General features: G+C 43.3%; 1 protein-coding gene across 5 annotated transcripts in view; it reads left to right on the top strand.

Annotated features, from left to right (window-relative positions):
• Positions 1 to 27,600, top strand: part of LMO3 (LIM domain only 3) — a 94,281-nt gene that overhangs the window by 14,208 nt on the left and 52,473 nt on the right. For all 5 annotated transcript variants that reach the window (XM_083573239.1, XM_083573237.1, XM_083573240.1 and 2 more), the window contains exon 2: positions 8,820 to 9,033. In XM_083573239.1, coding sequence (XP_083429365.1) covers positions 8,828 to 9,033 — 206 coding nt within the window. In that variant the 5' untranslated portion in view covers positions 8,820 to 8,827. The remainder of the gene's footprint in view (positions 1 to 8,819; positions 9,034 to 27,600) is intronic.

Raw genomic sequence — 27,600 nt, 5'->3', positions numbered from 1 at the left:
AGGCATTTTGCTACCTGAGGCAGGAGATCCTGTTGCCCCATCTCATCCCAACCTCATCTCAAGTGTCTCTTCCTGGGAGTAACAGTAATAATAAAAATTTAACCAACAGTGCTTTCCTTCCATCGCATCCAAAATCCCCTGCCTGGGGCAGCTGCTTCACTCTGCCCAATGGTAGGGCCAGCCCTGTTGGGCTTACCTAATGGCAGCACTAGTGGTAGCTAGCTTGGAGCTGTCCTTTAAATTTCCTACAGTGTCCTAGAACACAGTCTCTAATCAACCTGCTGCTCAACGGATTGTTGGAAAAGGGAGGACAGGGATGGATGGATTTTGCAACATGTCTAAATCTCTTGGTTGTAACAATATCTCAAAGCGGTTTGCAAAAAGAAGCAAACAATAACATTACTGAGTAGCAAAAAACCCAGTTAAAAGCCACAATTCCAAACATTTTAAAAAATTAAATAACCAAGCTCAAAAAACAGCTCAGAACACATGTCAACATTCTAATATCTCTAGACAGGTGTGTCTAAATGTTTTTAGCAGGCGCTGAAAAGAGTACAGTGAAGGCACCTGCCCAATGTCAATAGTTTGAAAGTGTGAGCTCACTGCCACACTAAAAGATTGGCTCTTTACAAATGTGGAATGGGTGTTACGTGGCTCTTTCAACAGTGCCAATTTCTGTAGATTGATCAGTTGAGTGGGCACCTAGGGGGTAAGGCAATATCACAAGTAAATGGGTCAACAGTTAACACTTCCAGAGCTCTGGCACCTTGGCAGTTGCCAAGAATGACTTGCTGTGTTTGCGGGCATGAGAGGGAGAGAGGAGAGCATAAAAAACATGGGTAGAGCTGTTATCTCCCCAGATTGCACCCCGTTCCTTCTCACAGGGTTATGTTCTGGTGGGCAAGAGACTCAAGATCAGCCTTATTGTCATGTGGGGCTCCTATGAGTCTATACCTATGTACACACACTGCATGGCGATAGCACAATGGAGAAATGACTTCTGTGCAAATGAGTGAAGAACTCTTTCTGGCAAGAATGCCTGTGTGCATTGAGTAAGTGGCCTGCCACCATTTCCCAAGCTCTTTGGCAAGAATGCCATGGAACAAATCCAAAATAGGAGAGTGTGCCACCGCTCTAGTGCGCTTTGCAGTGCGTGTGCCACCCCTCTGATAGATTTGAATAGTTTGGCATCATAGACAGGGTGTGGACTGAAGCCCTGATGGTAAGAAGAGCCTGCTGGATCCGGCCAACGGCTCCTCAAATCTGCCTTCACATGGCAGTTTATTCCATTTCCCTGACCTATTTCCCAACTATTAATTTCTGCATTAGTTTTGAGCTTTCACATGATGTGAAAGCCACTTCCAGGAAACTAATGGACTGTAGTACATGCTTAGTGCTCATTTCTGTGTTGTTTCATTCCAGAAAAAAATCCATTTGCAGCCCACTTAACCTGGAAAATGGCAAGAGTTAATATGGCAGAATTTGGGGTATACACTGCCGTACAGTTCTTCCCTGTTTTGTTTTTTTAATGGGGGAATAGGTCTATAGTTCCCAGACTGTATTAACAGTCAGTCCCCTCTTCATAGGGAATTCTTGAAAATTGTAGCTCTGTGAAAGGAGTAGGAGGGGTCTCCTAACAACTGTCAGTATCAGTAACAAACTGCAACTCCCATAATTCTTCGGGAGATACCCTGACTGTGCAAGCTGGTATTGTGGTGCTTTAAAGGTGAATGTGGCCTAAAATGGTTCTGGTTATCAGAATAGCGATGACTTCCCAGCACTCTCAGAAGCAGTAAGAGTTCTGTTAGCAAATTCATGTTTCCCAATCGCTGGTCTACCAGTCAATGTGGATGGAATGAAGAGGATCAGGGGCGCATCAGTGCCATACTCCATGCCTGTGGATTCAGCCTTGCAATTACTTATCATGCTGGTTTTACCCTGCAGCTGCTTCCAACCTCAGTCTGGCCAAGGGACAAAGCAGTTTTTGAATGGGTTGGGAGGCTGCACTTGAAGAGAAAAAGTACACACCCACACCCCACAGATTTTTTCTTCTTCCCCTTTAGAAATGCATGCTACCACCAATTTGGTGTTTACGTAGCTAAAGGAGGGTTGTCACACCCACCCACCCTCATAGCTGTCAACGTTTCCCTTTTTTAAAGGGAAATTCCCTTATTCCAAATAGGATTCCTCGCAAGAAAAGGGGAAAGTTGACAGCTATGCCCATCCTACTTTCTTCAAAACATGTAGCTCTGCTCTTAGGGACTCTTCTGCAAAATGGGGCTGCTAAATCAGGTGGCAGCTTTTAGTTTGTACCATAGTAGAAAGAAAAGCCTTGCTACGTTATTGCCCATTTTCTACTGAACCGTTCAGCCAAATCTGTTCTTTGGAATATTGGAGAATTTTCTGCCTGTGCGGCAGTGGCGTAGCGTGGGTTGTCAGCACCCGGGGCAAGGCAAGTAATTTGCGCCCCCTAACCCATGGATTTGCGCCCCCTAACCCGTGGATTTGCGCCCCCTAACCCTAACCCCCAGATGTTGCGCCCGGTGCGGCCGGCCCCCCCTGCACCCCCCACGCTACACCACTGCTGTGCGGTGGAACCAATATTGTTGGATGTGGGCAACTCCGCTAGGAAAGATGGGCAGCACATTGTTCTGTATGTGAAATGGGCAGGGAGAATCCCTTTGTCCTTCACGAGCCTGTATTGAAAGACTACTCTTTAGTTACCTCCTTTAATCAGGATATTAGGAAATGCTGAGTCCCTTTTGGAAGAAGGGAATAACAACTGAACAGGGCTTTTGGAGCAACTTGCGCACTGAATGCGCCTTACCCTTAGAGCAGTTCTGTGCATCAGTTTAATTCAACTTCCTTATTATTATTTCATTATTATTATACATTTATTAATAGTTGCAATTTTTCCTCCACTTGCTTTCAAATCTGTGACTTTAAAATTCACCAGTTCATCTGTTATGGTGTCTGACTTTCTTGCTCTATAAAGGTGATGTGCATATTGCTTGTTGTATCCAGCGATTGTGTGAGCTGAAGGCAGTTCATGTGGTTGATCTTTCCATTCTGCACTCCTCCTTCAGCATTGTCCCGAAGGTTAGGGAGCCCTCCTACACAATGACGGCTGTTTTAATTCTTTAAACTGATTTAATCCTGTATTATTATTATTATTATTATTATTATTATTATTATTATTTACAAATTCTCCTTTACGTATGTCTCAAGGAAATTAACCATCATACGGTCATACCTCGGTTGAACAGAATCCATTCCGGAAGTCCGTTCAACTTCCAAAATGTTCGGCTCCCAAAGCACGGCTTCTGGTTGGCTGCAGAAAGCTCCTGCAGCCAATCGGAAGCTACGGAAGCCCCGTTGGACATTTGGCTTCCGAAAGAACGTTCGAAAACCGGAAACTCACTTCCAGGTTTTGATCGTTCAGGAGCTGAAACGTTCGACTCTCAAGGCGTTTGGGAGCCAAGGTATGACTGTACTCTAAAAAATAGTTTTTAAAAACACTACAAAAGCAACAACTGGAAACAGGTGTTCATTCTGTACTGTTTTTAAACCTAAGGCATAGCCTTTTGCATTTAGCTGAAAAAGCTTCTTTTTTAAAAAAGCATTCAGTTGTTTCCAGAAAGAACACATGGAGGGCTGTGATGTATCTCAACAATGATGCTGTTCCATAGGCCAGGGGCAGCCAGACTCAAAGCCCTGCTCCAAATTATCCCTAGGACCTTTATGGCAGAGGGCCAGTAAGAAATCATCATCATATGGGGCTGAAGTGGGAGGACAGAATCATCCCAAAATGGGCATAGGGAAATTGCACCAGCTAATAATTCCCCATTGCTGCTATTGCCTTCCTTCCTTTCGTTGAATTTCTGTGTTAGCCCCAGTTATTGGGTGCCTTGCAGTTTCTATTAGGGACAGAGGGAGCAGGATATAAATGTGTTTTGAACTGTGGAACAGCAGTGGGTCCCCTATAGGTTCCTCAGATCACCTGATCTAGCTGGGCTGCCAAGCGATGACACGCCTTCATTGGGACAAACGATCAAATTTGCAATGGGCAAATCTGTCAATTTCAATTCCTCAGTTTCACATGTTTCCAGTCTTTAGTTCACATCATTTCCGATTTATTTTATTTAAAAAAACAAAACACCACAATTTTAATGTGAGTTTTCCTTAATATACACATGTTTGGATGGAATATTGCTAAATATACATTTATTTATTTATTTATTTTGCAAACCACTCTCACCTGAAAAAAGCAGATAATGGGGTAAAGTGTCCATTAAATGCATATATTAAGTGAAAATGTGTGTTTTTATGGGCACTTTGCCCCACTATGTGAATTTTTGTATTTGGCTGGAGAACTGCATTGCAAAATTCGGAGAAGTGTGAATTCGAACGGAAGCTAGTGCTTTGGGTCTCCTGTTGTTTCAGAGAATTCAGAATAGGTAGGCTTGCCTCTAAATGTGATCTGAATCCAATTATTCCTGCATCCCATAGCCTTTAGTCCCTCCTGCCTCTGTTGCAGTGGGGTGGATTGTATGGACGAAGACACCCGGGTGCAACCCAGCCAGATGGACGGGGTATAAATAATAAAATAATTAAAATAATAAATGATTCCATATTGCCTATTCTGAGCCTACACTGCCACCTTACAGTCTATGTGGGTGTTTAGTTCATCTACAGCCATGTGTTTGCTGCAAGGAAAAATAAGCTCTCCAGTATTTTCCTCCAGTAATTGTGATGCTCGTAGGTTGCAATATTTATTAATTTCAGAAGATCTATATACCACTGGATTGTAATAAAACCTCAAAGGTATTTAGAAAATGGTCAGTAAGCCACACACCCCAGTTAAAACAATTACCTGAAACATTCAAAAAATAATAATTAAAATAAATGATAAGCTAAACAGATCTGGGTTAATTTTCCACGGAATGCACACTTGACAAATCCCAGCTAATCCTGGTCTTGAAAGCACATTTTATCTGTGGGTGCCTGTTTATTGCATTCACGTGTTGGGAGGGAATTATACGTACACCTAAAACTGCAGTGTGTGGAGAGGTCCTTTGGAGGCCAGTGAAAAGTTATGGGTTCTGCAGAACAGAGCAACTTTGAAACTTGATATTATTTACCAAAATGACACACCGCTATTAGGCAGCTACCTTTCTGTTCATAGCACTTAATATTTTAGACATCAGGTTCTAAATGCAGCTGACTCGCTTACTGCAACTGTTGAAAACGATAAATCTCGGCTGCCCCCAGATATAACAGTGGGCGGGTAAGCATTTATTTTGTAGAGAGCTCTTGGCTAGAGTTTTTCCCCTGCCTTGCACTGACAGATGCCAATCTGACCTTTTGCAAAGCTCATCTATTTTTCCAAGCCTCCCCCCACCCACCCACTGAGGAATGGGAAGAGTGGATGTGGATAACATTTGAAATCAGTGTATCCTATCCTATCTCTCATTTGCCTGTAACTAAATGGGGCGCGTAGGCTGCTGCAGTATAGACAAGCTTTCCATTTACAATTAAACAAAGCCAGGTTTCTTTCATATAAATAAGATACAGAGTCACGGTTTTATGTGTTTCATGTGTTTTCATTGGAGAAAGTCCCACAGATTTCAGTGGAATTTTAATTTCAGTTAGTTCTCCCTGGAGCACAAGTTAAAGTTTCTGATAGAAGCAGTGATTACAAACCAAATTTCTTTTTTAACTTCTGAGAGTTGCATCATCATTCCCAATATTTGCTCACAATGTTTTTCTCCCTTTTGTCTTTACCCTGTTAAAACTTGACATGTAATCTCCTTGGGGCAGGGACCGCCACCTCGTTTAAATTGTAAAAGCAGCACGAGCACTGCCACAATATTAATAGGTTACACAGTGTGTAAGATTCAGATCCAGCTAATTGTTATATAAAGAATTAAAACATCAAGGAGTATTGTTGAAGAAAGTGAATTCTCCCCTTTGTGACTTGCAGAGAAACCTCCACCTGACATATTTCAGTCTCTGAATTTAAAAGGAAAGATGGTTTGCATCTGTGTGCTAATATTCAAAGATACAGGGCAAGCGAGGTGGCGGTCCCTGCCCCATGTGTGCTGATGACAGGACAGCTCTAAATGCATTTGCTTTCTGACTTTGTGGCATTGACACGTCTTGACACAATGCCTATATGCTGGAGAAGCGGAATAGGACTGAGGAAGCATGAGTTCTTTGAGCACTGCCATCAAAATTTGCTTGAAATGAATTTTTTTAGCCAGCTGGGAGAAGCAGCTGAGAAATCTTGAGGGGAGCAGTAAGACTGGTTGTTGTTGTTGTCATGGGGGGGGCACACCAGCAGGTTGCAGGCCTAACTGGAAACCAAGTGTACATTAATGCAGCTGTTTAGTGGAGCTGGTATGTGGTGTGTGTTACCTGCCTCTCACCAGCATTTGCTCTTGTGTTTGGGGGAGTCCGCAGCCGGTGAGGAAATGGTGCTGTGGGCAAAGTAAATTGGAGAACCTAGGAAACTAGTATATACCAAATCGGTCTATTTCTCCACATAGTTTGGTATTGTCTACACAAACGCGGGTGGCGCTGTGGGTTAAACCACAGAGCCTAGGGCTTGCCGATCAGAAGGTCGGCGGTTTGAATCCCCGCGACAGGGTGAGCTCCCGTTGCTCGGTCCCTGCTCCTGCCAACCTAGTAGTTCGAAAGCACGTCAAAGTGCAAGTAGATAAATAGGTACCGCTCCGGTGGGAAGGTAAATGGCATTTCCGTGCGCTGCTCTGGTTCTACAGAAGTGGCTTAGTCATGCTGGCCACATGACTTGGAAGTTGTACACTGGCTCCCTCGGCCAATAAAGCGAGATGAGTGCTGCAACCCCAGAGTCGGCCACGACTGGACCGGGGTCCAGGGGTCCCTTTACCCTTTACCTTTTACACGGACTGGCAGAGGCTCTCTCCAGGGTTTCAGGCTTGGAAGCCTTTTCCAGTCCTTCCTGGAGATGGTGAGGATCAAATCTGGGACTTTTGGTGTGCAAAGTCAATGTTCTTCCCTTGAGCTGTGGAATGGTTAAAGTCTCTGAGCTGTTTTTCAGTTAAGCAAGAAAAGTTGACTAGGCAGTAGGGCTGGGCGATATATCATCCAAAACCAGTTTTAAGTCCATCTCATGAAATCAGTTTCATAATTTTTGAATTGGCAATATATCATAAATCATGATGTGTGTGTGTGTGTATGTATGTATGTGTGCCATGCAAAAATCACAATGCAGGAAAAACAATGAAGCCAGCCAGTGCCTCTACATAGCTCCATTCTTATTCCAGACATTGTGACATATCAGTATATTGTGATGTTTAGCTGGTGATATATCATGATGTTGAAAACCAGATATTGCCCAGCGCTACCTTTCATGAAGGTTGTGGGAAAGTGGATAGAGAGCCATTTTTTTCTCTCCCATTATCATAATGCTAGAACTCTGGGTCAGGCATTTATACAACTGGCTAGTAGTTTCAAGAGAGGAGCAAAAGAAGCTTTTCTTCACACACAAGTAACTTGCAGGATTTATTCCCAAAAGATGTGGTGACTTTAAAAGGGGCTTAGCCATGATGGACATATCTATCAATGGTCCTTGGTTGTGATGGGTCTATGCAGTGCCGGATTTATGTATAAGCTAAACAAGCTATAGCTTAGAGCCCCACTCTCTTGGGGGCCCCAACAAAATTTTAAGGGAAAAAACTGGATGTGCATTTCCAAAATACAAGATAAAAAACAAATAAAATAAAACCAGCATACAGCAACAGTGTGTGTAGGCTCCTATTTGTTATGTGCAAATGGCTTTAGATACCTGTTAGGGCCTTAAATTACCATATAGTATATATTCAACACAAAAAACAGCGAGAATTTGTTGTTGGCAAAGGATAGCTGGACATATAAAGGGTCCCATTACCTTCAGTAGCTTAGGGCCTCATCAAACCTAAATCCGGCCCTGGGTCTATGAAACTTTTCAGTTCTGAAGCACTATGCCATTGGATAACAGTTGCTAGGGGGTGACATTGGGGAAGGCCTGGTGCCTTCTTGCACTGTGTGGGGTTGTTTTTTTTGTAGGCACATGGAAAGCCACTCTCTGAAGGACTAAGATGCTGGGCTAGAAAGACCTCCATTCTGATCCAGCAGGAATCTTCTTACACTCCGGCTATAGACAAGACCTGCCACTGCGCTTCATTCAAAACAACATTGGGAGATCCAAATAATGTTCATTCTACACTTGCGGAGAATTAATATTTGACTACTCTTTGGAACTCCCCACGCACTGATATTAAGCAGTTGCTTTTTCTATATTGGTTTTGGTGGCTGCTAAAACCTTTGTTGTTTCCACAATCCTACACAGGCATGTAATATTATGATGCACAAAAGTTTTAAGATGGATGATTCTATTTACATTTGAAAATGTTATCTTTAACAATGCTTTTGATACTAATTTATGTATATATATTTAAATGAGTATTTTAGACCACCCTTTGTGAACAGCGTACAAGTTTTTAAAATTGAGTAAACACTACACAAATTTTGTTAAACGTGTAAATATAAATAAACATGATCTGGAGCGGGGCTTCCCAAACTTGGGTCTCCATCAAATGATGGGAGTTGTAGTCAAAAAAAAAACAAAAAAAAACAGATCAGGACCCAAGTCTGGGAAAACCTGGTCTGGAGAATTTCAAAGAAAGAGGAAAGCTCTGATAAGTTTCCGTTTGGGGGCAAAGGATCCTGTTCTGCGCATCCCTTGGCTGTGTCACCTGACTTCCTCTTTCCCCTCTCTCCCTCTCTTCTCGTTTCAGGTATACAAATGCTCTCTGTCCAGCCAGACACCAAACCGAAAGGTTGTGCTGGCTGCAACCGTAAGATCAAAGACAGGTATCTCCTAAAGGCCCTGGACAAATACTGGCATGAGGACTGCCTGAAGTGTGCCTGCTGCGACTGCCGTTTGGGGGAGGTAGGCTCTACCTTGTACACCAAAGCCAACCTTATCCTATGCCGCAGAGACTACCTGAGGTAGGACTTTGCTCTTTCTACACACCTCGTACATGTGCCACACTTCCAACTCCTGCTAGGTCCTTTCCCCTCGCGCAGTCTGGTGCACCACTGTCACTACGGATACTTTTCCACCTGGCTGCACCACAACAAGCATACAAATGGTGCTCAGAGTGGAGAAATGGCTTCGTAGGCTCATTCTCGGGCCTTGTGCCCTCATAAGGAAGATGTTTTTCCTAAGTGCTATGCTGAGAGGGTTTTTTTTTTAGGAATGCGTCTTTGACTGTGCAACCTTTCTACAAACAGTGGTGGTAGGCTGGGATCATAAATAGCTTTATTTAAAATGAAAGATCTGCAGAAATCCTATTTCTGTTTTCCTCTGGACAAGCAGCTTACCCACATGATAAAAATAGGCCTCCGTTTCTGGACTGTACCAGTTCTGATGGCTGAAGGATGTATGTGTTTGTGTATTTCCCCCTCAGTGAGGGGGAATCCAGACCAATGGAAACTTAGCATGTCTGGGAGAATTGTAGACCAGAATATTTCTCTTGGACAGTTGCAGAACTGTACTCAAGGTTATGCAGCTGTTAATATTCTTTAATACTGTTAATACTTATTAATAACTCTTTATTAAGCTTGGGTTCAAAAATTGCCTTCTCCTCCTAATTCCTTGTAATGAATGGTGGCACAATGTTGACCTTTCATCTTAAGCTGAACCACTTAATTTTTTACCCTGAGAGTATCTGGAGCTTATTTTACAGAGCACCCAACGCTAGTTTCACTTCATCTGCATTTGTTTCCAGTAAGTTCCCAGCAGCAGGTTATATACCATGCAGCAGGTACTATGTACATTTTGGAAGATGTCAAATCATTTGTTCCATCCACTCGCCCGCTTCCTCAAGGACCATAGTTCCTATTCCAAACAGTTAATTAACTGCCACAAAGGATAGCTCTTTAACTATCTGCACTGAACAGTACACATTTAATTCCTAGCAGTCCCTACTAGGCTACAACTAGGCCTCTCATCTCCCTATGTTGGCGCAGAAGCCTTTTCAGTGTATTGTGAGTTCAGTGGCCCGCTTAGGCTGTACTAGGTAAACTGCTATCTCTACAAATGTAGTTTTTCGGGTTGCTGGGATATAGTTTATTTGTAGACCCTGCGATCGTCTTCTGAGACCCTTCTTCATGTGCCCTGTCCACAAGAAGTCTGGAGGGTGGCAACACGAGAACGGGCCTTTTCTCTGGTGGCTCCTCATTTGCAGAATGCTCTCCTTCATTACATATCTTTAGGTGGCAGGCAAAAACATCCATTTTCTCTCAGGCCTTTGGCTAATTAAACAGTCTAGGGTCTTTTAAACTGTGTGTGTTGGGGGTGGGGAGTATTTTGTTTGCTGTTATGTCATGTATTTTTGAGTTTTTATACTTTAAACCACCCTTTGATCCTCTGATGAAGGGTAGCATATAAATTAAACAAACGAACAATCTCTTAATTTGATTCTCTAAGCAAATAACACTTTGGGCTAAGTTAATTGCGTTCGAACATTATATATTTGGGGAAAAACTGTCCCTATGCGGTCTGCGCCACCCCACCCCCACAAGTGATCTGAATGCATGAGCCAATCACTCATATATGTCAACCTTGGGAATTTTCTGTCTGTCTCAGGCTGAGAACAGATGTGGTGTGGTTGAAGAGGAATCAGAGAATTGATACCAGCTTGAAAGAGGATTAGCTGCATGCAGTATATACATTCACGTCACTTTTGGCAAATTGGCGTTGCTGGTTTTTTGAAACCCCACAAAAACCTGCAACACCTATTTGTTAGAGGCAGCAGGTAGGCAAAAAACTGAGGTCAAAACTAGAGAATTCACTCCCACAAGAAGTAGTGATGACTACCAAACATGCTCCACACCCAAACATCTTTTCCTGTCCATTCTTTGGGTAGGTTTTACGTGCCCCCACCCGCCACCCCGACAAATTGTGGTGAAGAAAGTGTTGGCCCCAAACCCAGGCCTACTCCCAAGTGATGAAGTCTGACTGGAGTGGAATAAAGCTCCCAGCTTCACGTGAGAACTGGCACCTTTCGTCCAGCCCCCTTTCCCCGATCTAGCCTTGTCTCTTCCCCATCGTGATCACTTGCTTATACTTAAATGCGCTATTTATGTTAAACTCCAAGTTGATGCACTTAACGTAATTGCAGACAGTCATTTGCCTCATTGCGCCCGTATGTACTTAGCTATGCAGTGAACCTGTAAAAAGAAATCTCCATTTTTATGCTAATCCGGGAGGTAAAGTGTGCTCCCTTTTGTAGGCAAATAAGCTTTCATATTTAGTCACTGACTTGATAGGGATACGAGGAACGAATTGTCTATGCTAATGACTGCATTAGGGTTAGGTTGCAGCTTCGCTCTACCTCCTTTAGAGGCTTTTAAAAAATCCCTTCTTGTATTTTAAGCATCTCGAACAGGGTGTTACACACACCTGTGTACTTCAAATTCGTGGCGCCCTCTAGAGGCATGCAGGTTCTGTACCAAATGCCTTCCTCTTTCCCTTAATCGTAACACTCAAGAGAGTTTGCAGAGAAGGAGGTGAAATTTCAGGTACTTGGGTCCTATGTTGTTCAGGGCTTTAAACCCTTGAATTTGGCCCGGAAATAAACTGGAAACCAGTGCAGCTGTTTCAAAACCCCAGCCAGTGATCTGGCTGCCGTCTCTGGGAAGTCCACAAACAAAGCATGAGGGCATTAATCCTCTCTCAAGCTTGTTCTTCAGCAATGCCCTCTTTGAACCTAGAGGTGACATATAGCTATTGATGACTTCTAGCTACCAGTAGCCTTATCCTTCCCGATTTTTCTCCATTTCCCTTGAAAAGCCACATAGTTTTGATTGCAGTCACCACGTCTTGTGGTAGCAAAACTATAACAACCTAATTCCTCATTTACCTCAGGGGGACTGTAGTATCCAACCTCTATTAATATTCTGCCAACTAGTCAAATATTGGGATTCTCCTTGTGACCTTCATTGACTTCTCTTCCGCACATGAGGATGCAACTAGTAATTTTCATTGGACCGCGTCAGATTCTTTGTTTTTTTAAAAAATAGTGTTCATTAGCGTTTCCAGTTTTGGAAATATGAATGAGGTTAGCACTAGTTTGTGGTGCCTTTTGAGGAGAGAGTGGGCCAGTGAGATAATTGATTTCTGTTGAAGTGGTTTGTTTGTTTTCAAATGGTTAACACTGAATTGTGGGTCACCTTTCATGGAACACTTAGAGATGTCCATCCAAAGTCTGAAACAACATTTTGAATGGAAGTCTAAAACGGCCTCCCCCCTCTTTAATTTGAGTGCTTTGTTTCAGGAATTAATGTGGGTTCATCGATCTTTCTGGTGCACTTCTGTGGTGCCCTTTTTAAGTTGGACAGGTAAATGTTGGGTATTTGTGGAGCTTTAACGGTGGGTTTTATTATTGGGATTTTGCCATGAGTTGTCAAGGTGTCTGAAGAACAGTCCATAACAATAAATGCAACTCCTAGAGTTGTGGAACTGAATTACCCTCTCTTCCCCCATTATTGTTTCTCTTAAATTTAGGAATAGTTTTTAAGCTAGTTGATGAGTATAAAAATTTCCAGAATCAAAGCTTAATAAATATTTTTCTCTCAAGCAGTAGTTCTAAATTTTCTGTGTCCAGGGATACTGTTCCTGCTGAAGAACTTCCACATACCCACCACTGAGGGCAATGCAGAGGTTTTGGGAGTGTATTTTAGAGCAGCCTGTTCCAAACTTGGGTCCTCAGGTGTTGTTGGACTGCAACTCCCATCATCCCTAGTCAGCAGGGGGCGGACAAGTGTGGCTTATAGATTCCACAAGTTGGGTGCAAACTTTCCTGTTTGGTATCAACAGTCTTGCATTCCACCAGGAAATCTTGAAGACCCTAGTATAGTTCAGGTACGGAGCGCTTTCCTCTGAGTGCGCTGTTGACCACTGCAAAAGTCCCAGGGTTCTCTGGCAAAGAGGGGTGTAAGCTTTAAGTCTATGGCGTGGAGATGAGAATTGCTAGTCTGGAGTCCATGTTACTTGCTTTTCACAATTCCTTCCCCTAGAAGAGGGGAAGGCTCTACGTGGAAACAAAGCATAATCTCTAGGGATGCCCGAGGAATTCAATTTTTTTGTGAATTCCAATGTGAATTGGCCTGATCTGGGCCTTCTGGGCTTATACATGGATTGGATTGTACTTACTCTTCAGATTTTGCACTTCTCCCAAATTTGCAATACCGTACATTACAACTGTCTTCAGCTAAGAACTTGTAACATGTTGTACAATGCATAATTTAGTATCAAGTATGAGTTAGACGTACATTGAGATAAAAACATAATTATGTGCAGTGCTGTTTTTCTAGAAAAGAGGTGCCGTAACTCGCCATGAACGCCTCCCTTGTTCTCTTAGAATGGCAATGGCACCCGCTTAAGAGGTGCCGGAACTAAGTTCTGGCAAGTTCCAGCTGAAAGACAGCCCTCATTATGTGTTTACATATGAATTTTCATGTGGATTTAAGACAAAAATTAAAAACAGGATGGGATGGATTTAGGAATGAGTGCTTGCAAAGTGACACAAACTAGAAATAGGCTGATCCCTCCGGCTCTGCTCATGACAGACAGATCCCTTTCTCCCCCTTAAAACTGGCATATGGCCTATCAAGATCAAATTTGCCATTTAGCCCACCTTTGCATGCAAAAAGTTGCACTTTCAGCCTCCAACATCTTCAGGTATGGTGAGACCTTGGAGAGCTGTTGCCAGAGTGTGGTGGTTGGTCCATTAGGGCAAATGGGGCACTGCCCCACCAACCTGAGTCTGCCCTCAGCCAGCCCCCCAATTGCCTGCCTCCTTACTGAACAACAAGTCCGGAGGGTTCTTCCTCTGTCTCCATCTCACCTTTGCAGAACATGCTAACAGGAGGGAGAAAACTGGAATGATCTGCCCTACAAATCCCATTGGTCACTTGTCTCCACTGGGCTTTGATGCCCAAGTGGTCTAACTTGGTACAGAACAGTTCTCCATGTCCTAGTTCCACTCCTGTGGCATCCTGGGCCAGTTCCTTTTGCCCCTACATGTTAGAGGAGCAGATAAGATTTCCAGGCAGCTGCATGGCAGGGCGCTGTGCAGCTCTGCTGCTGAAGTTAGTATCTGGCCATGTGGTATGAAATAGATGAATGCCTGGCAAGTATAGGTAATTCAGTTGCATTAACTAATGAGCTTCATCAGATGCAATGGAAATAACGAAAGTGCAGCTGCACGGAGCTGGTAGCAATGTAGGTCAATCACCCTTTTCACTTTGGGTTTTTAACTAGGCGTACCCTGCTGAGCAGCCAATGACTACAAAGTGCCGTTTCGTTTCCAATTTAATTTTGGCAGCATTTTACCAAAGAGCCGCTATTCTCCCACACGCGCGCACACACACATACACGGCTTAAATTATCTTTGCACTCTGAGACTTTAACTCCAATTTGGAGATGCTAAATGTCTCTCTCTGTGTGTGTGTGTCTTAGCAAAGATTATGGTGCCTTTCTAAAACGTGTTTTCCCCCCCCCCTTAAAAAAAAAAATCCCCTTCTGCATAGAAATTGAATTACTGCACTTTATACAACTGTCATGTTAAATATTCCAGCCATGCACAGGGCTCCTGTAAAGAGGATTATCAAGCTTGAATATGGGGGGAGTTCCCCCCCCCCTGCCCTTTTTGAAAAATACATCTTGAAGCTTAGTGGTCTGTTCCTTTCCCCACCCTCTTCTCATGGCCTGTTTAATTAGACTTGTAAATATACTGCTAGGTTCCTCCAAAAAGAAGCTGCTCTCATGACTGATGCAGCGCTAACCTGAAAGTTTGGTGGAGGAAGAAATGAGCAAGGCCCTGGCAATTTTTTGAGTATCGAAGGCAGAGCAGACCCCAACGACACGCTGTCTCCTAATAGTTGCAATGAAGCACAGTCAGCTGATAGGGAGAAGGAGGCAGTGCATGGGGACTGTGAGTTGTATGTTTGGCAGCAGCAGTGGCAGCCATCATCTCTTCCCCTCCTGAGCCCTCTCCCCAGCGGTTCCCCTCTGCTGGAAGACAGTACGTGGTACCTCGGGTTACAGACGCTTCAGGTTACATACGCTTCAGGTTACAGACTCCGCTAACCCAGAAATAGTACCTCGGGTTAAGAACTTTGCTTCAGGATGAGAACAGAAATCGTGCTCCGGTGGCGGCGTGGCAGCAGCAGCGGGAGGCCCCATTAGCTAAAGTGGTACTTCAGGTTAAGAATGGTTTCAGGTTAAGAACGGACCTCCGGAACGAATTAAGTTCTTAACCCGAGGTACCACTGTACTGTGCGCACCATGCAATCTGCTCCATGCTCCTGGAACCATCTTGCTGGTGGAGTAGAGGGCCTCATCAAGGCCAGATTTAGGTTTGATGAGGCCCTAAGCTACTGAAGGTAATGGGGCCCTTTATATCTCCAGCTGTCTTTTGTCAACAACAAATTGTTGCTGTTTTTTGTGTTGAATATATGCTATATGGTAATTTATGGACCTAATAGGTATCTCAAGCCATTTGCACATGTTGCCATGCAACCAGTCCATGCAGAATGTAGGCACCCTATATATAGATGGGAGCAAACCAGTGATATTTTAGGGAGCAGGCTAGCAGGCAGGGCCCATTGCTTACATCATAGGAGCCTACACAACACAAAATACTGTTGCTGTACGTATGTTTTATTTGTTTTTTGTCTTATATTTTGGAAATGTATGTCCAGTTTTTCCCCCCTTTACATTTTTGGGCCCCCCTCCAAGAGAGTGGGGCCCTAAGCTATAGCTTGTTTAGCTTATACATAAATCCGGCACTGGGTCTCATCACCAAACACCAGTCTGGTCATCTTCTGCATGGCATATAGACTGGCAAAGGGACCACCTTGTCCTTTGCCTCAGGCGGCAAAAGCTCTTGGTCTTGCCGCATCTCTTTGACATGGATGGAAGTTGCACTTCCTTTCAGTGGAGAACCACCTGGGCATTTGTGGCCTGTAGGTCAAGTCTATCCACCCCCACATGCACACAGTTGGCTGCTTGAGGTAGGGGCTAGAGTTGCACAATATATTGATATAGCATCCCAAACCCGGTTTGAAGTCCATATTGCGATATCGGTTTCATAATTTTTGACCTGGCAATATATCGCAAATCATGACGTGTGTGCGCTTGTGTACTATGCAAAATTACAATGTGGGGAAACCCATGAAGCCAGCCAATGCTCCTCTAGATTCCTGCAGCCCCTGTTTATTCTGCTGGCTCAGCTGTCCCCTGCCTCCTGCAGGGGCAAGCGAATCGCAAGAGCAGGTGCTGGCAAAAGCCACAAAGTGGGAAAAATCATGAAGTCAGCCAATGCCTCTATATAGCTCCATCCTTATTTCAGACACCATGATATATCGGTATAGTCCTGCTTTCTGAAACAGTATCCAGACTGAAGCACAGCCATCGTTTGAAATTTGCGCTTCTCTGAAGTTTGCAGGGCAGTTCTCCAGCCGAGTAAAATGTGCAAAAATGCACAGACTAGGGTAAATGTCCATATAAATGTATGTATTAGTGAAAATAACAATAACGCATTGCAGTAGGGAAAACTATTTTGTAAAAATGTGTGTATTAGCAGAAATGCATACAAAAATATCTACTAAAATGCTGATGAATTGTCACGTGTGTTTTTTTAAGTTAGCAAACTGGTGTGGAGAACTGAAAATACAATTGGGAAAAAATAATTATCTTTATTTCATCAAGTTTATATACTGCAGTTGACAGATATGCCCATTCCTTGCTGCGATCCATGCAATGTTTTGGGTGGGCTTTGGGAAACTCCCCTCCATCCCGTGTCTGTGCCGAAATTCAGATTCTTAGAAAATTCATTACAGGACTGCATGCTACTAGAATCTATGAGAATTATTTACTTGGTACTGTACAAATTTCTTTATTTGGCAATTAATCCATCAATTTTGAGAGCTTTGAGTGGGTAAAAAAACACATCAAAATCTGGCCTCAGGAATAATTTGACTGGGTGTCAGTGTGGGCTATGGGTGAAAGCGTTTTGCTGTAGAATACTAAGTGATATAAAGAGGATTCTTTCTAAGTTCACAAGCACAGTTAAGGCTTGAGTCTACTTATGTGCCCCACTATACACCAAAAATGCATTTGTGCAGCATAATTTTGTAAATATTTGTATGCACATACAAATGTGTATGGGTAGTTTAGGAAACCTGGATTGTATACATAGATGATATTATGCGGATGATGCGTGGGAATTGCTTGCATTTTTTATGCAAACTGTTTTTTAAAAAAGTATTCTCATCAAAATCAAGGAATGTGATGGGAATTAGGAAAAAAAAATGTGCAGATAACGCTGACATTGAGATTTTCAGAATATTCCAACCAAAGATACAGCTATCATAACAGCAAGTCTTATCTTCCATTAATTTTTCTAATCGTGTTTAATGTCATCCTAGCCATGATGACTCACTCCCTCTTGTGGCACTGAATTCCATAGTTTAACTATGTGCTGTGTTAAGAAAGACTTCCTTTTCTTCTGCCCGGAAAGTCGTGGCTTTGTTGGAGAGGAGGGAACTTATCACTATCCTCTGTCTCCATGCTGTTCATAATCCTACACACACCTCTCATTTCCTCCTCCTCCTTTTGCTTGCTTTCCTCCCCTTAAACTAAATAGTCCAAAATGTTACAACCTTTTCTCATAGGTACATGGCCCCAAAACAATTTTGCCTGCCCTCTTCTGTACCTTTCCAACGCTTTCTCTAGCTTTCCCCAGCATGAATGCAGAGGCTCTCGGATTTGTGTAGTAGAACGATCTTGCAGAGTGTAGAGAGATGCGTGTCAGAAGATAACAAGGAGCTGGGAGTTTCTCCCTCCCCAGTGATTACCGTTTCTCTGTGGAAATGACCAAACAGTTTCTTTCTCCAGCTTCTGATTCTGTTGCATCCTTATCTGATTTCTAGAGCAGCCAGGGAGTCCCCATTGTGTGTGAGCAGAACTAAAAATGTGTTCGCATGTAGGGCTGGCTCCAGGTTTGAGGGGCTTCGGGCTCTGGCGGGCCCCCTTCAGGGCCGTCTTTACCCGGGGGTGCAAGGGGTGTGGGGCACCTGGGTGTTGGATTCTGGGGGGCACCCGGCGCTGAAGCCACCTAAGCGTATTGTATTGAGCTGCTATGTGGCAACGGGGCCAGCGGCACCTTTGACACGACTGATCTTGCGCCACCTGCCTGCTAATGCTACTGCAGGGAGGACTCTCTGGAAAGTCTTGCTAACCAAAGCCGGGAGGAGGGGGAGTGACAGGAAAGAGGGAGAGATAGGCAAAAGAGAACGTGCCTATCTAGTGATGGGAGCATGCACAGGATCCAGAAGAAGAACTCTTAAATGCACGCTCACAAGGGCCCTCCCAGCTGTGTGGTGAGCCAGTGTAGTGTAGTGGTTAAGAGCGGTAGATTCGTAATCTGGGGAACCAGGTTCGCGTCCCTGCTCCTCCACATGCAGCTGCTGGGTGACCTTGGGCCAGTCACACTTCTTTGAAGTCTCTCAGCCCCACTCACCTCACAGAGTGTTTGTTGTGGGGGAGGAAGGGAAAGGAGAATGTTAGCCGCTTTGAGACTCCTTCGGGTAGTGATAAAGTGGGATATCAAATCCAAACTCCTCCTCCTCCTCCTCCTCCTCCTCCTCCTCCTCCTCCTCCTCCTCCTCCTCCTTCTCTAGAAATAAGGTTGCTCCCACAATGAAAGGCTGCCCAAGATGGCTCTCCCACGCATGCGCACAATGCCCACCCATCTCATCTTTCAGACACTTACCTATGACTGTAAGTGCATGTGTGGAGTCTTTACACCGACTACCAATGTGTTCTTTGTCTTCTTTAGAAAAGCTGGTTTTAAACAACACACACACACACACACACACACACAAACTGTGGCAGGCCTGAGCACTATTTATCAAATGATAATAGTGACATAAGGCATAATAAAAGTTAATTTCAGGGCTAAACTAAATTTGGGGGTTCTGGGCGGATCTTTGCACCCCGGTGGCGCATATGTTAAAGACGGCCCTGGCCGCCTTTCAGGTTGATTTGGCGCCTCAGGTTTATTTGGAAGCCACATTGGCTTTAGCACATAGCCGGCCCACCCATCAGGCAATGTCAGGTCTTCACCTCAGGTGGCAGGATCCACAGGGGCAACAGATCCCAACACAGTTCTTTCCTGGCGGGGAGGTAGGCACCATTTTGTGATTCGCCTCAGGTGCCAAAATATCTCAGGCTGGCCCTGCTGCAGTATCAAAGTGCCCTGAGGTGCTCAGTGTAGCATTATTCTGGAGCACTGTAGGAAAGTAAAATGGAGGCTCATAGACCAGGCTCTAGGGCCAGGGCAGATGTAAGCACTGGTGGACCTTACTGAAGTCCTAGCAGTTGCCTTCGGATGCAAGTCACTGATCCTACGCCTATGTACAAGAATCTCTGAACAGTTTCCACCCTACAGTTGGCAAAGGTCTGAGAGTATCCCCAAAGATACTGTCAGCTTTGAAGGGGGCTGTGTTAATCGGTCCTTCAGAGGCACTTTAAGCACAGAATGAATCTTTGATTTGAGTGTTGCTTCCTTGTTGACATTATGGGCAGTTTTCCTGACTTTGGTATCTCATTATTTATGTGAAAATATTGTTAATAATATGCCATGGCTGGTATTTGGTGACTTCCTGTAAGAATGTAGGGGTGAAATACTACCTACTTCACACTATTGTGAGTGCGCATGTAAATAAAATTCCCACAATGGTGCTATCTGTGGCATCTGACGTTCTGGCTCTACAATTCTCATATCATTTTATCAAAATTAGTGTTTGGGATTATGTGTGGGTTTTATTCTCTTATGATTGATGAGATAATCCGTGTAGGGGATAAGCTCATTTTTGATGCATGCCAAAACTGGTAACGAAGGAATGTTTTATATAATAAAATATTGCTGAGCTAGACTGATTCATGTATTCTCATTTGCACAGTTTTCTGAGGGGCATATTCAATTATGTTATTACACTTCGTGTTTAATGCTTAACAGCAAATTTCTTCCAGCTTACGACAAATTAAATAAATTGCTACAAGTGTTCTTGCTGGTGGTCTGTCTCTTCTCTTAAAGCACAGCACAGATTAACTTATTTGTTTATACTGAATTGCTGTATAGGCTTGTTGACTTCCAAAATCAAAGATTCTGCAACCTGGAGGTGGCAGCTCTATAAAGGTAGTGGATAGCTCAAAAACACATTGTTGTTTTTTTATAATTATAATTAATTTATAATTTAAAAACCCTAGGGGACTAGGGAAGCATTGGCACCCCCGTTGGTGTAAGGTTGCAAAACTGAGTCGGCATGCATACTTGAAGAGACTAATGTGATATCAAGTCCTAATGTTTTTATTTTATTTAAATGGAACTGCTTTTCAGGATCTTGGGTCCTCCCAAAATATCTTCCCCCCTCCAAAAAAAACCCCCATGAATCTCTGAAAAAAGCAAACACACAGTAGGAATAGCATTGTAGGAATAACATTTCCACAGTTAAAATCAACATGCAGTTGAAAATTCTTTACATATAGATATATATATAAAAGAGCATCAAATAGCAATAATGACATAAGCTACAATCTCTCACAAAAACCCTATGAATCCCCAATATATAACCAAAGCATTCCTCAAATGAATAGCTATCCTGGCTTGCCTTAATGAAAAGCAGATTGAAAAAGGAATTGTTTGTTTGTTTGTTTATATGCTGCCCACCTCACTGCCCAGAAATCAAGAAGGGAGACACATTTATCTTGGGCAAGTGAGTTCAATAGACAAAATATGTTGGTTGGTGCCTCCACTCCCCACTTCCTATCCCTAGCCTTGTCATATTCAGTGATATCACAGGGTACTTCTGTGGCTGCTTGAAGGCCCAGGTAGGTTCATATGTGCATAAGCAGTCCTTCGGGTAACTTGGGCTTTAAATGTCATGAAACAATTTAGAAATCTTCCTTAGAACCGCCCCGAATATTCTCAAGTTCACAGCTTCAGTTAGAAACCAATGGGATAGAAAATACGATTGTACATAACATTTGCCCATTTGTAGAATCCTGCTGATCATTGTTTCCATAGCATTCCCACCACCACCTTTAGCCACAAGAGTGATGGCACCATCTCTATGGTGTCTAGAGTGGAAGCTCCTTCAATAATGGTTATGAAAAAGCCTCCCTCGCCCCCTGCTGGTATTCAGCCGTGTTTTTCTAAACTTCCTAACAGTTCTCCGGCTTACTGTTTTAGGCAGTGCCAGATTTACATATAAGCTAAACAAGCTATAGCTTAGGGCCACACTCTCTTGGGAGCCCCCAAAAAATTTAAAGGAAAAAACAAACCTGGATGTACATTTCCAAAATATAAGATAAAAAAACAAAATAAAACCTACATACAGTTAGAGCTTAATAATTATTTCACAATTAATATACTTCTTAATTGTATTTCACTATTAATATACAGTACTTCTTCTTAAATGTATTTCAGTTCAACAATTACTTCGATAAAATACATATTTTGTTATGTGCAAACGGCTTTAGATACCTATTAGGTCCATAAATTACCACATAGCATATATTCAACACAAAAAAACAGCGACAATTTGTTGTTGACAAAGAACTGCTGGACATACAAAGGGCCCCATTACCTTCAGTAGCTTAGGGCCTCATCAAACCTAAATCTGGCCCTGGTTTTAAGCAGTACTTGCCATGATTAGAATTGTACACTTCCTTGCGTGTCTGGCCCTAGATGTGAGGATCTTCTCAGCCACGTGGACCACCCTCATACTTCATGGTGGCCTTATCTTGTTACACCATGAGGGTGCCGGACTTTACTTTAACAGTAAATAGCAGACAAGACAAAAAAATGAGCCTGCTGGATTGAGCCCATGGCACATTAAGTCCCAACATCTCGTTCTCTAGGTGGACAACCTGATGCCGGCAAGCACCACCCAAACACAAGAGCACTGTCTCCTCATGTGTTTCCCATCCAGTGGTCTTCAGAAGTGTTACTGCCTCTGACCATTATTCTCTCCAGCTCCCAGGAGCTAGGGTAGCCTATCTTGAAGATATGAAGGCTGAGCCACTGCCAGCCCGAGCTGGGGAAAGAAGCATGCAGGCGAGCGGGACCGCCACTGCACCCGCACGTCTCTTTCCCTGACTCGGGCTGGCAGCAGCCACGGCATGCAGAGCCGCCCGAGTCAAGAAAATCCCCCCATTAGAAATTTAAAAAGACATAAGACCATTGTTCATGTATGCCACCACAGCAGCAAGAATTATTGTGGTGAGCAAGTGGGAAAATGAAACAATACCGACAATTACAGATTGGCAGATACTCATGTTAGAATATTTACAACTAGAAAACTGACGGGAAGAGTTAGAGGAGTATTGAACCAGAAAATATTTGGAGAATGGAGAATATTTAAGGATTATATAAGATCATATTGTACCAGCCACACCATATTAGCAGAACTTAAGTGATACTTGTAAGCACAACAAATACCATTTGTGGAGTAGACGGGAACAATATTAAAGAATATAAAACTGTGCAAAAAACCCGATAGTATAAACAGTACAATGAGAATGATAGGAAGGCTCGTTTTGTCGGAAGTCTTCTTTATTTAAGTGTTTATTTAAGTATTAATTAGGAAGATTAAGTTTTTTTATGCACGTAAATCTGCTTTTTCTTCTTTCTTCTTTTCTCTTTTCGTAATTGTTTTTTCTTTAATTTTCTTTTTGTAGTATGAGATTGTAAATTCTTTGTATATGTGTGTACTGGTAATTTAAATTAATAAAGATTATTTAAAACAAAACAACCCCCCCAAATCCCCCCCAACCCAGACATCTCCTTTAAAAATGTAAATATCTGCCAGGATCAATATGTTGCCCCCCCCCCCACCAAAGAGGACATGTCCGGGTTTTCTTGGACATATGGCAACCCTATATGAAAGGTTGCTTCTCAGCACCCACCATTTTGTTTTTCCGCACAATGGCCTGAATACTTGCATTGTCCAGGATATTGTGAGGGGGAAATAAACTCACAACTGACAGACAAATGGTCCCTGCTGGAGCTCAGGGCTTCTTGGTGAAGTGAGGGCAGACAGCAGCATGGCTAAGCCTACAGATGCTGTGTGTTGGCACCAGGCCTGTTAACTTGTATATGGCAAAAAATAAATGTTTGAAATGGGGCTGCCTGAAACCTGCCCTTCTTGCTGCTTATCTCTCAACATGCCGATTCTGAAGCTCTCTCAGCAAAGGTCTATTGATTGTGTTCCTTTGAACGCTGGACATGCTTCTGAATTTTGCCGAAAGTGAGATTCCAGGCAAATTTGGAGTTTCCTGCTAGCAGGAGCCCTCATGCCAGTGCTTACACTAGGGTACAACGCCTGAGGAATTTTGAGAGTGCCAGTATTTTGCTAAGAGTAGTGAAACTTCTCCACACCTCCCCGGAGAAGGGAAGAGTGCTTCATCTTTGCATTGTTTTATAGACTTTTTTTTTCTAAAGCCCAACTGCTCGGAATGAAGAAATAGAAAAAAAATCCGCTGTATGAATTGCTGAAGACCAAAGACAAAACAATGACCGAGGATTGGTGCAGATCTGGTGTGAAGAAAGCGCTGGGCCCAATTTCTGCACACTTCAGTCAAACAGCCCAATAAGGTCACCAGGAGGGCTGGAAAAGTCTTGTGTTGAGTACATGGATAAGTTTTAAAGTTCAGTGAGGGGGGGATGGGGACCAGGAAACTTTCTTTAACCAAAAAAAATCAAATGGCTGGAATAATTTTCTTCATTTATTATGAAATCTAGGAAGTGAAAAACTAGGCTGCTCCTATGGTCTGGCAAAGAAACCCAATAATTATGTGTGACTATAAAATTAAGCACATAGTTACTTGGTAAGTAAACAATTGGTGATGCAATAGTATTTAAATAGTGGATCAGGCCAGGGAGATTGTACAGCTATTAAAGGTAAGGGGACCCCTGACCATTAGGTCCAGTCGTGACCGACTCTGGGGTTGCGACGCTCATCTCACTTTATTGGCCGAGGGAGCCGGCGTACAGCTTCCGGGTCATGTGGCCAGCATGACTAAGCCGCTTCTGGCGAACCAGAGCAGGGCACGGAAACGCCGTTTACCTTCCCGCCGGAGCGGTACCTATTTATCTACTTGCACTTTGAGGTTCTTTTGAAGTGCTAGGTTGGCAGGAGCAGGGACCAAGCAACGGGAGCTCACCCCATCGTGGGGATTCAAACCGCCGACCTTCAGATCGGCAAGCCCTAGGCTCTGTGGTTTAACCCACAGTGCCACCCGCGTCCCACTGTACAGATATTAGGACTGTCCATATTCAGCACTGATGCAATTGTAACCATGAGATCCTTGAGTTCAAGATAACCCCGGAATCTCATGTGGACATCTCTCTCATTTTAAGTCTCTCTCTGTCTGTTACAGCGAAAGCCCAGCTGCCTTTGTGCATTTGTGCAACAACCAGCTGTTTGTGGAATGTTAAAGTCGGCCTGTGCAGGGTATGCTTGAATGAAAGAAACCCAAGGTTTGCACTCAACAAAGTCGCCGTGCTTGCACAATGATTTTTGCTCATGCATTGTAACATCTCCTCCCCTGTCTGCTCTCCCCTGGATTTTGCTCTTGGTTTTTCCCCAACCCCCAGAACAGATCTGAGTTCATGGGGGAGAAGGAGGCAATAATCCCTGCTGCATACGCAGAAGTTGTTGGAGAGGTGAAAGGACTTTGCTGAATGCAACCCATAATTTCTACCTGAGCTTTGAAGCCTGATCTGTAGGAGATCTCTTAGAATGCTGAGAGGGCTATTGATTCAGTGCTGTTAAACTTTCCTAGGCAAGAAAGAAAGGAAAAATGAGATGGTCTTGTTGCTGCCTTGGTGTAGCTTTTTCAGGAGAAGGTGCTGAATGTGAATTAAGGGAAGGAGCTCGAGTCCAAGTACTGGCAATAGAACCATGATAGGAAGGGATTTAACTTTTTAAAGTCTTGTACTACATAGGGTTTACCCAATGTCTTACTACTGTCTTCCCCTCCTCTGTCAACTTTTCAAAAATGAAGACTGCATTATTTCAATTTAGTTGATAGTTTTGATGGATGTGTTGCTCCTGAACATTGGATTTGTGGGAATGTTCAGGGAGGCAGGAGAGGGTATATTGTTTAATGATATCCTTCCTAACTTGCGCTAGCAAGTTCTATGTCTTAGCAGAGTTTAAACATTCCCCTTTAAACGCACAGCGGTTTGCTTGTTGCAGGCTCGTCTGACCCTCTTTATATAAGATTCCTGGTAAGATCCCTTCTTGTCCCTCTTAAAAGGAATATACACGACAATCTTATTAAAGTGAATATAAAAGTAGTTTACTCACATTCATTCAGTTCACAGTTAGATCCCTGAAGGCGGACTTAGATTACAAAAGTATATATACATGTGGAACTATCCCATAAAGGAGTTAGTCCCAAGTGACTGCAGACAAGCAGTCACTTCTGCTCACACACAGAGAAAAACAAAATGGAGAAGAGAGGAGCAAAAGAAGATGGTTTGCTCCTTTTCCCCAGATTAGGCCACACACACACACACACACACACACACACACACTAGTCACATGCAGAGGCTGTTTGTCCCAGATCAGGAGGAAACAGGAAGTTTTCTCCTGGCTGGTACAAAGCATCTCCTAGCATGTCCATTCTATGAACGTTGTACTTGACTGCTATGTGTTTCATATCCCACAGGATTATTACTGTTTTTTTATATTAAAAAAAAAAACTTAAACTATAGGTTGCAAATGTGCCATTAAGGGGCATTCATTCCCATGCATGAGGCAGGGTAAGTAATGCTTCTTCTGAGGTGATGCCTGCTCTAACACATGTACCTCCCCTCTATGAATATGCATGCAACCAATTAAAAACCTGTACAATTTATTTTTATTATGGTGACAGTCCTCCTTAAGATGTTTTACTTATTTCCCAGGTTCCAGTACTAAAAGCTTACCTACCTTTTTTATTTGGGAAAACCTTTGGCCCAAACTCCTAGTCACTATTGCCCACTGCAATGGACTCTTAAATATGTTTGACTGCAATATTCTTCCGAGTTTTCCCCCTCTCTTCATTTCCTCTCCTCCTCCTCTTTTACTTTGGAAGCCTCTTGAGGCAGAGACTTGATCCCCACCCATTCTTTTGTAACTAGCACTGTCTCAATAGCTAAGTCGTGCACACAAAAACAAGAGGCCTCTCTTTACGAATTCTAAACTAAATATCAGGGCATTGCAAAATTCTATAATTCTGGATCTACTAGTTGTGTGTGTGTGTGTGTGTGTGCGCGCGCGCGCGCGCCAAGGAACACATTTCCTTGAAATGTATGCTCTTCCTTCTGCATGGAAAACTGTGTCCGAACCCCTCCAGTTTCAAAAGACATTTGTGATATGGCAAGGAGGACGTGACTGTCATCCCAAGCAAAAAGGCATAAAAATGCATAGTGTCCCCCCCCCAAAAAAAATATTCCTGACCCAAGTATTGAGTGTTTCTGTGCTCTGTTTCTATTTTGGACTTGCTGTTATGGAATGCCTGGAGAAATGTTGTAATTAAGTGAGGTCTCCAATCCCAGGATTTTGTTGCCTGTCATATATGAAATACTTAAAAGTGGTTTTTTAGCTCCAAGTGACTGAGCAAAAGAAGCCAGGCTTAAAGAAAATTAAGCTTTGGTATGCAACCTGACAATCACGTAATACTTGGGTATTGCTGCTCTCCGTTTCCTTAAATTGCAAATCAGCTGGTGGGATGGGAGTGGAGTTTTTCCACCCCACCACCAAGTTGTGAGAGAGCCTTAAAAACCAGTGAATGTGTTGCTTTCAAGACAGGCATATTATATGGGGTGGGATGATGACCCAGATGTGCTGTATGGGCAAAATCCCAAGCTCACTTTGTGACCTCTCTAGTTAAAAGTGATGCAGGAAAGTTTTCTGCCTAAGAGCCCAGAAAGTCTCACTGTCATTGTAGAAATTTCTGGGCTAGGTGGGCAAACAGCTTGACTTGGCATAAGGTACCTTTCTGTGTTGCATTTGAGGGGGAAGTACCATGGCTTCGGGCTTAACCACAGTTACCGTTCCTCCATGCTTTCCAGGCACGGCTTGCACTTTAACGTTTCTTACCCAAGCATCCTTTGTTTTTGCTCCAGGGCTTTCCCTGTGAAAATCTACTCTTTAAAGCTGAATCAGAGCAAACAGCAATCTGCAGAAAACCCAAATAGCCATTTGCTTCAATTCAGCTTTAAAGAGTGGGTTTTTTGTGGGGAAAGCTCTGGAGCAAAAACCAAGTGACATGGAACTTTAAAGTTTAGACCTCTGCCTGGAAAGAGCAGGGGAAAAGGCAAGTGTGGATAAGCCTTTAGTGGCAGAACACATGACTTGCATGCGAAACATCTCAGGTTCAAGCCCTGGTAGTGCTGGGAAATATTCCCTCTCCAAAACCTTGGAGAGTTATTGGCAGACCAGTGGTAG

This window comes from Podarcis filfolensis (assembly GCF_964270895.1).
Source record: "Podarcis filfolensis genome assembly, chromosome: 10".
Lineage (NCBI taxonomy): Eukaryota > Metazoa > Chordata > Lepidosauria > Squamata > Lacertidae > Podarcis > Podarcis filfolensis.
The sequence above is the reverse complement of the archived record's forward strand: the minus strand, read 5'-3'. Positions and strand labels throughout refer to the sequence as shown.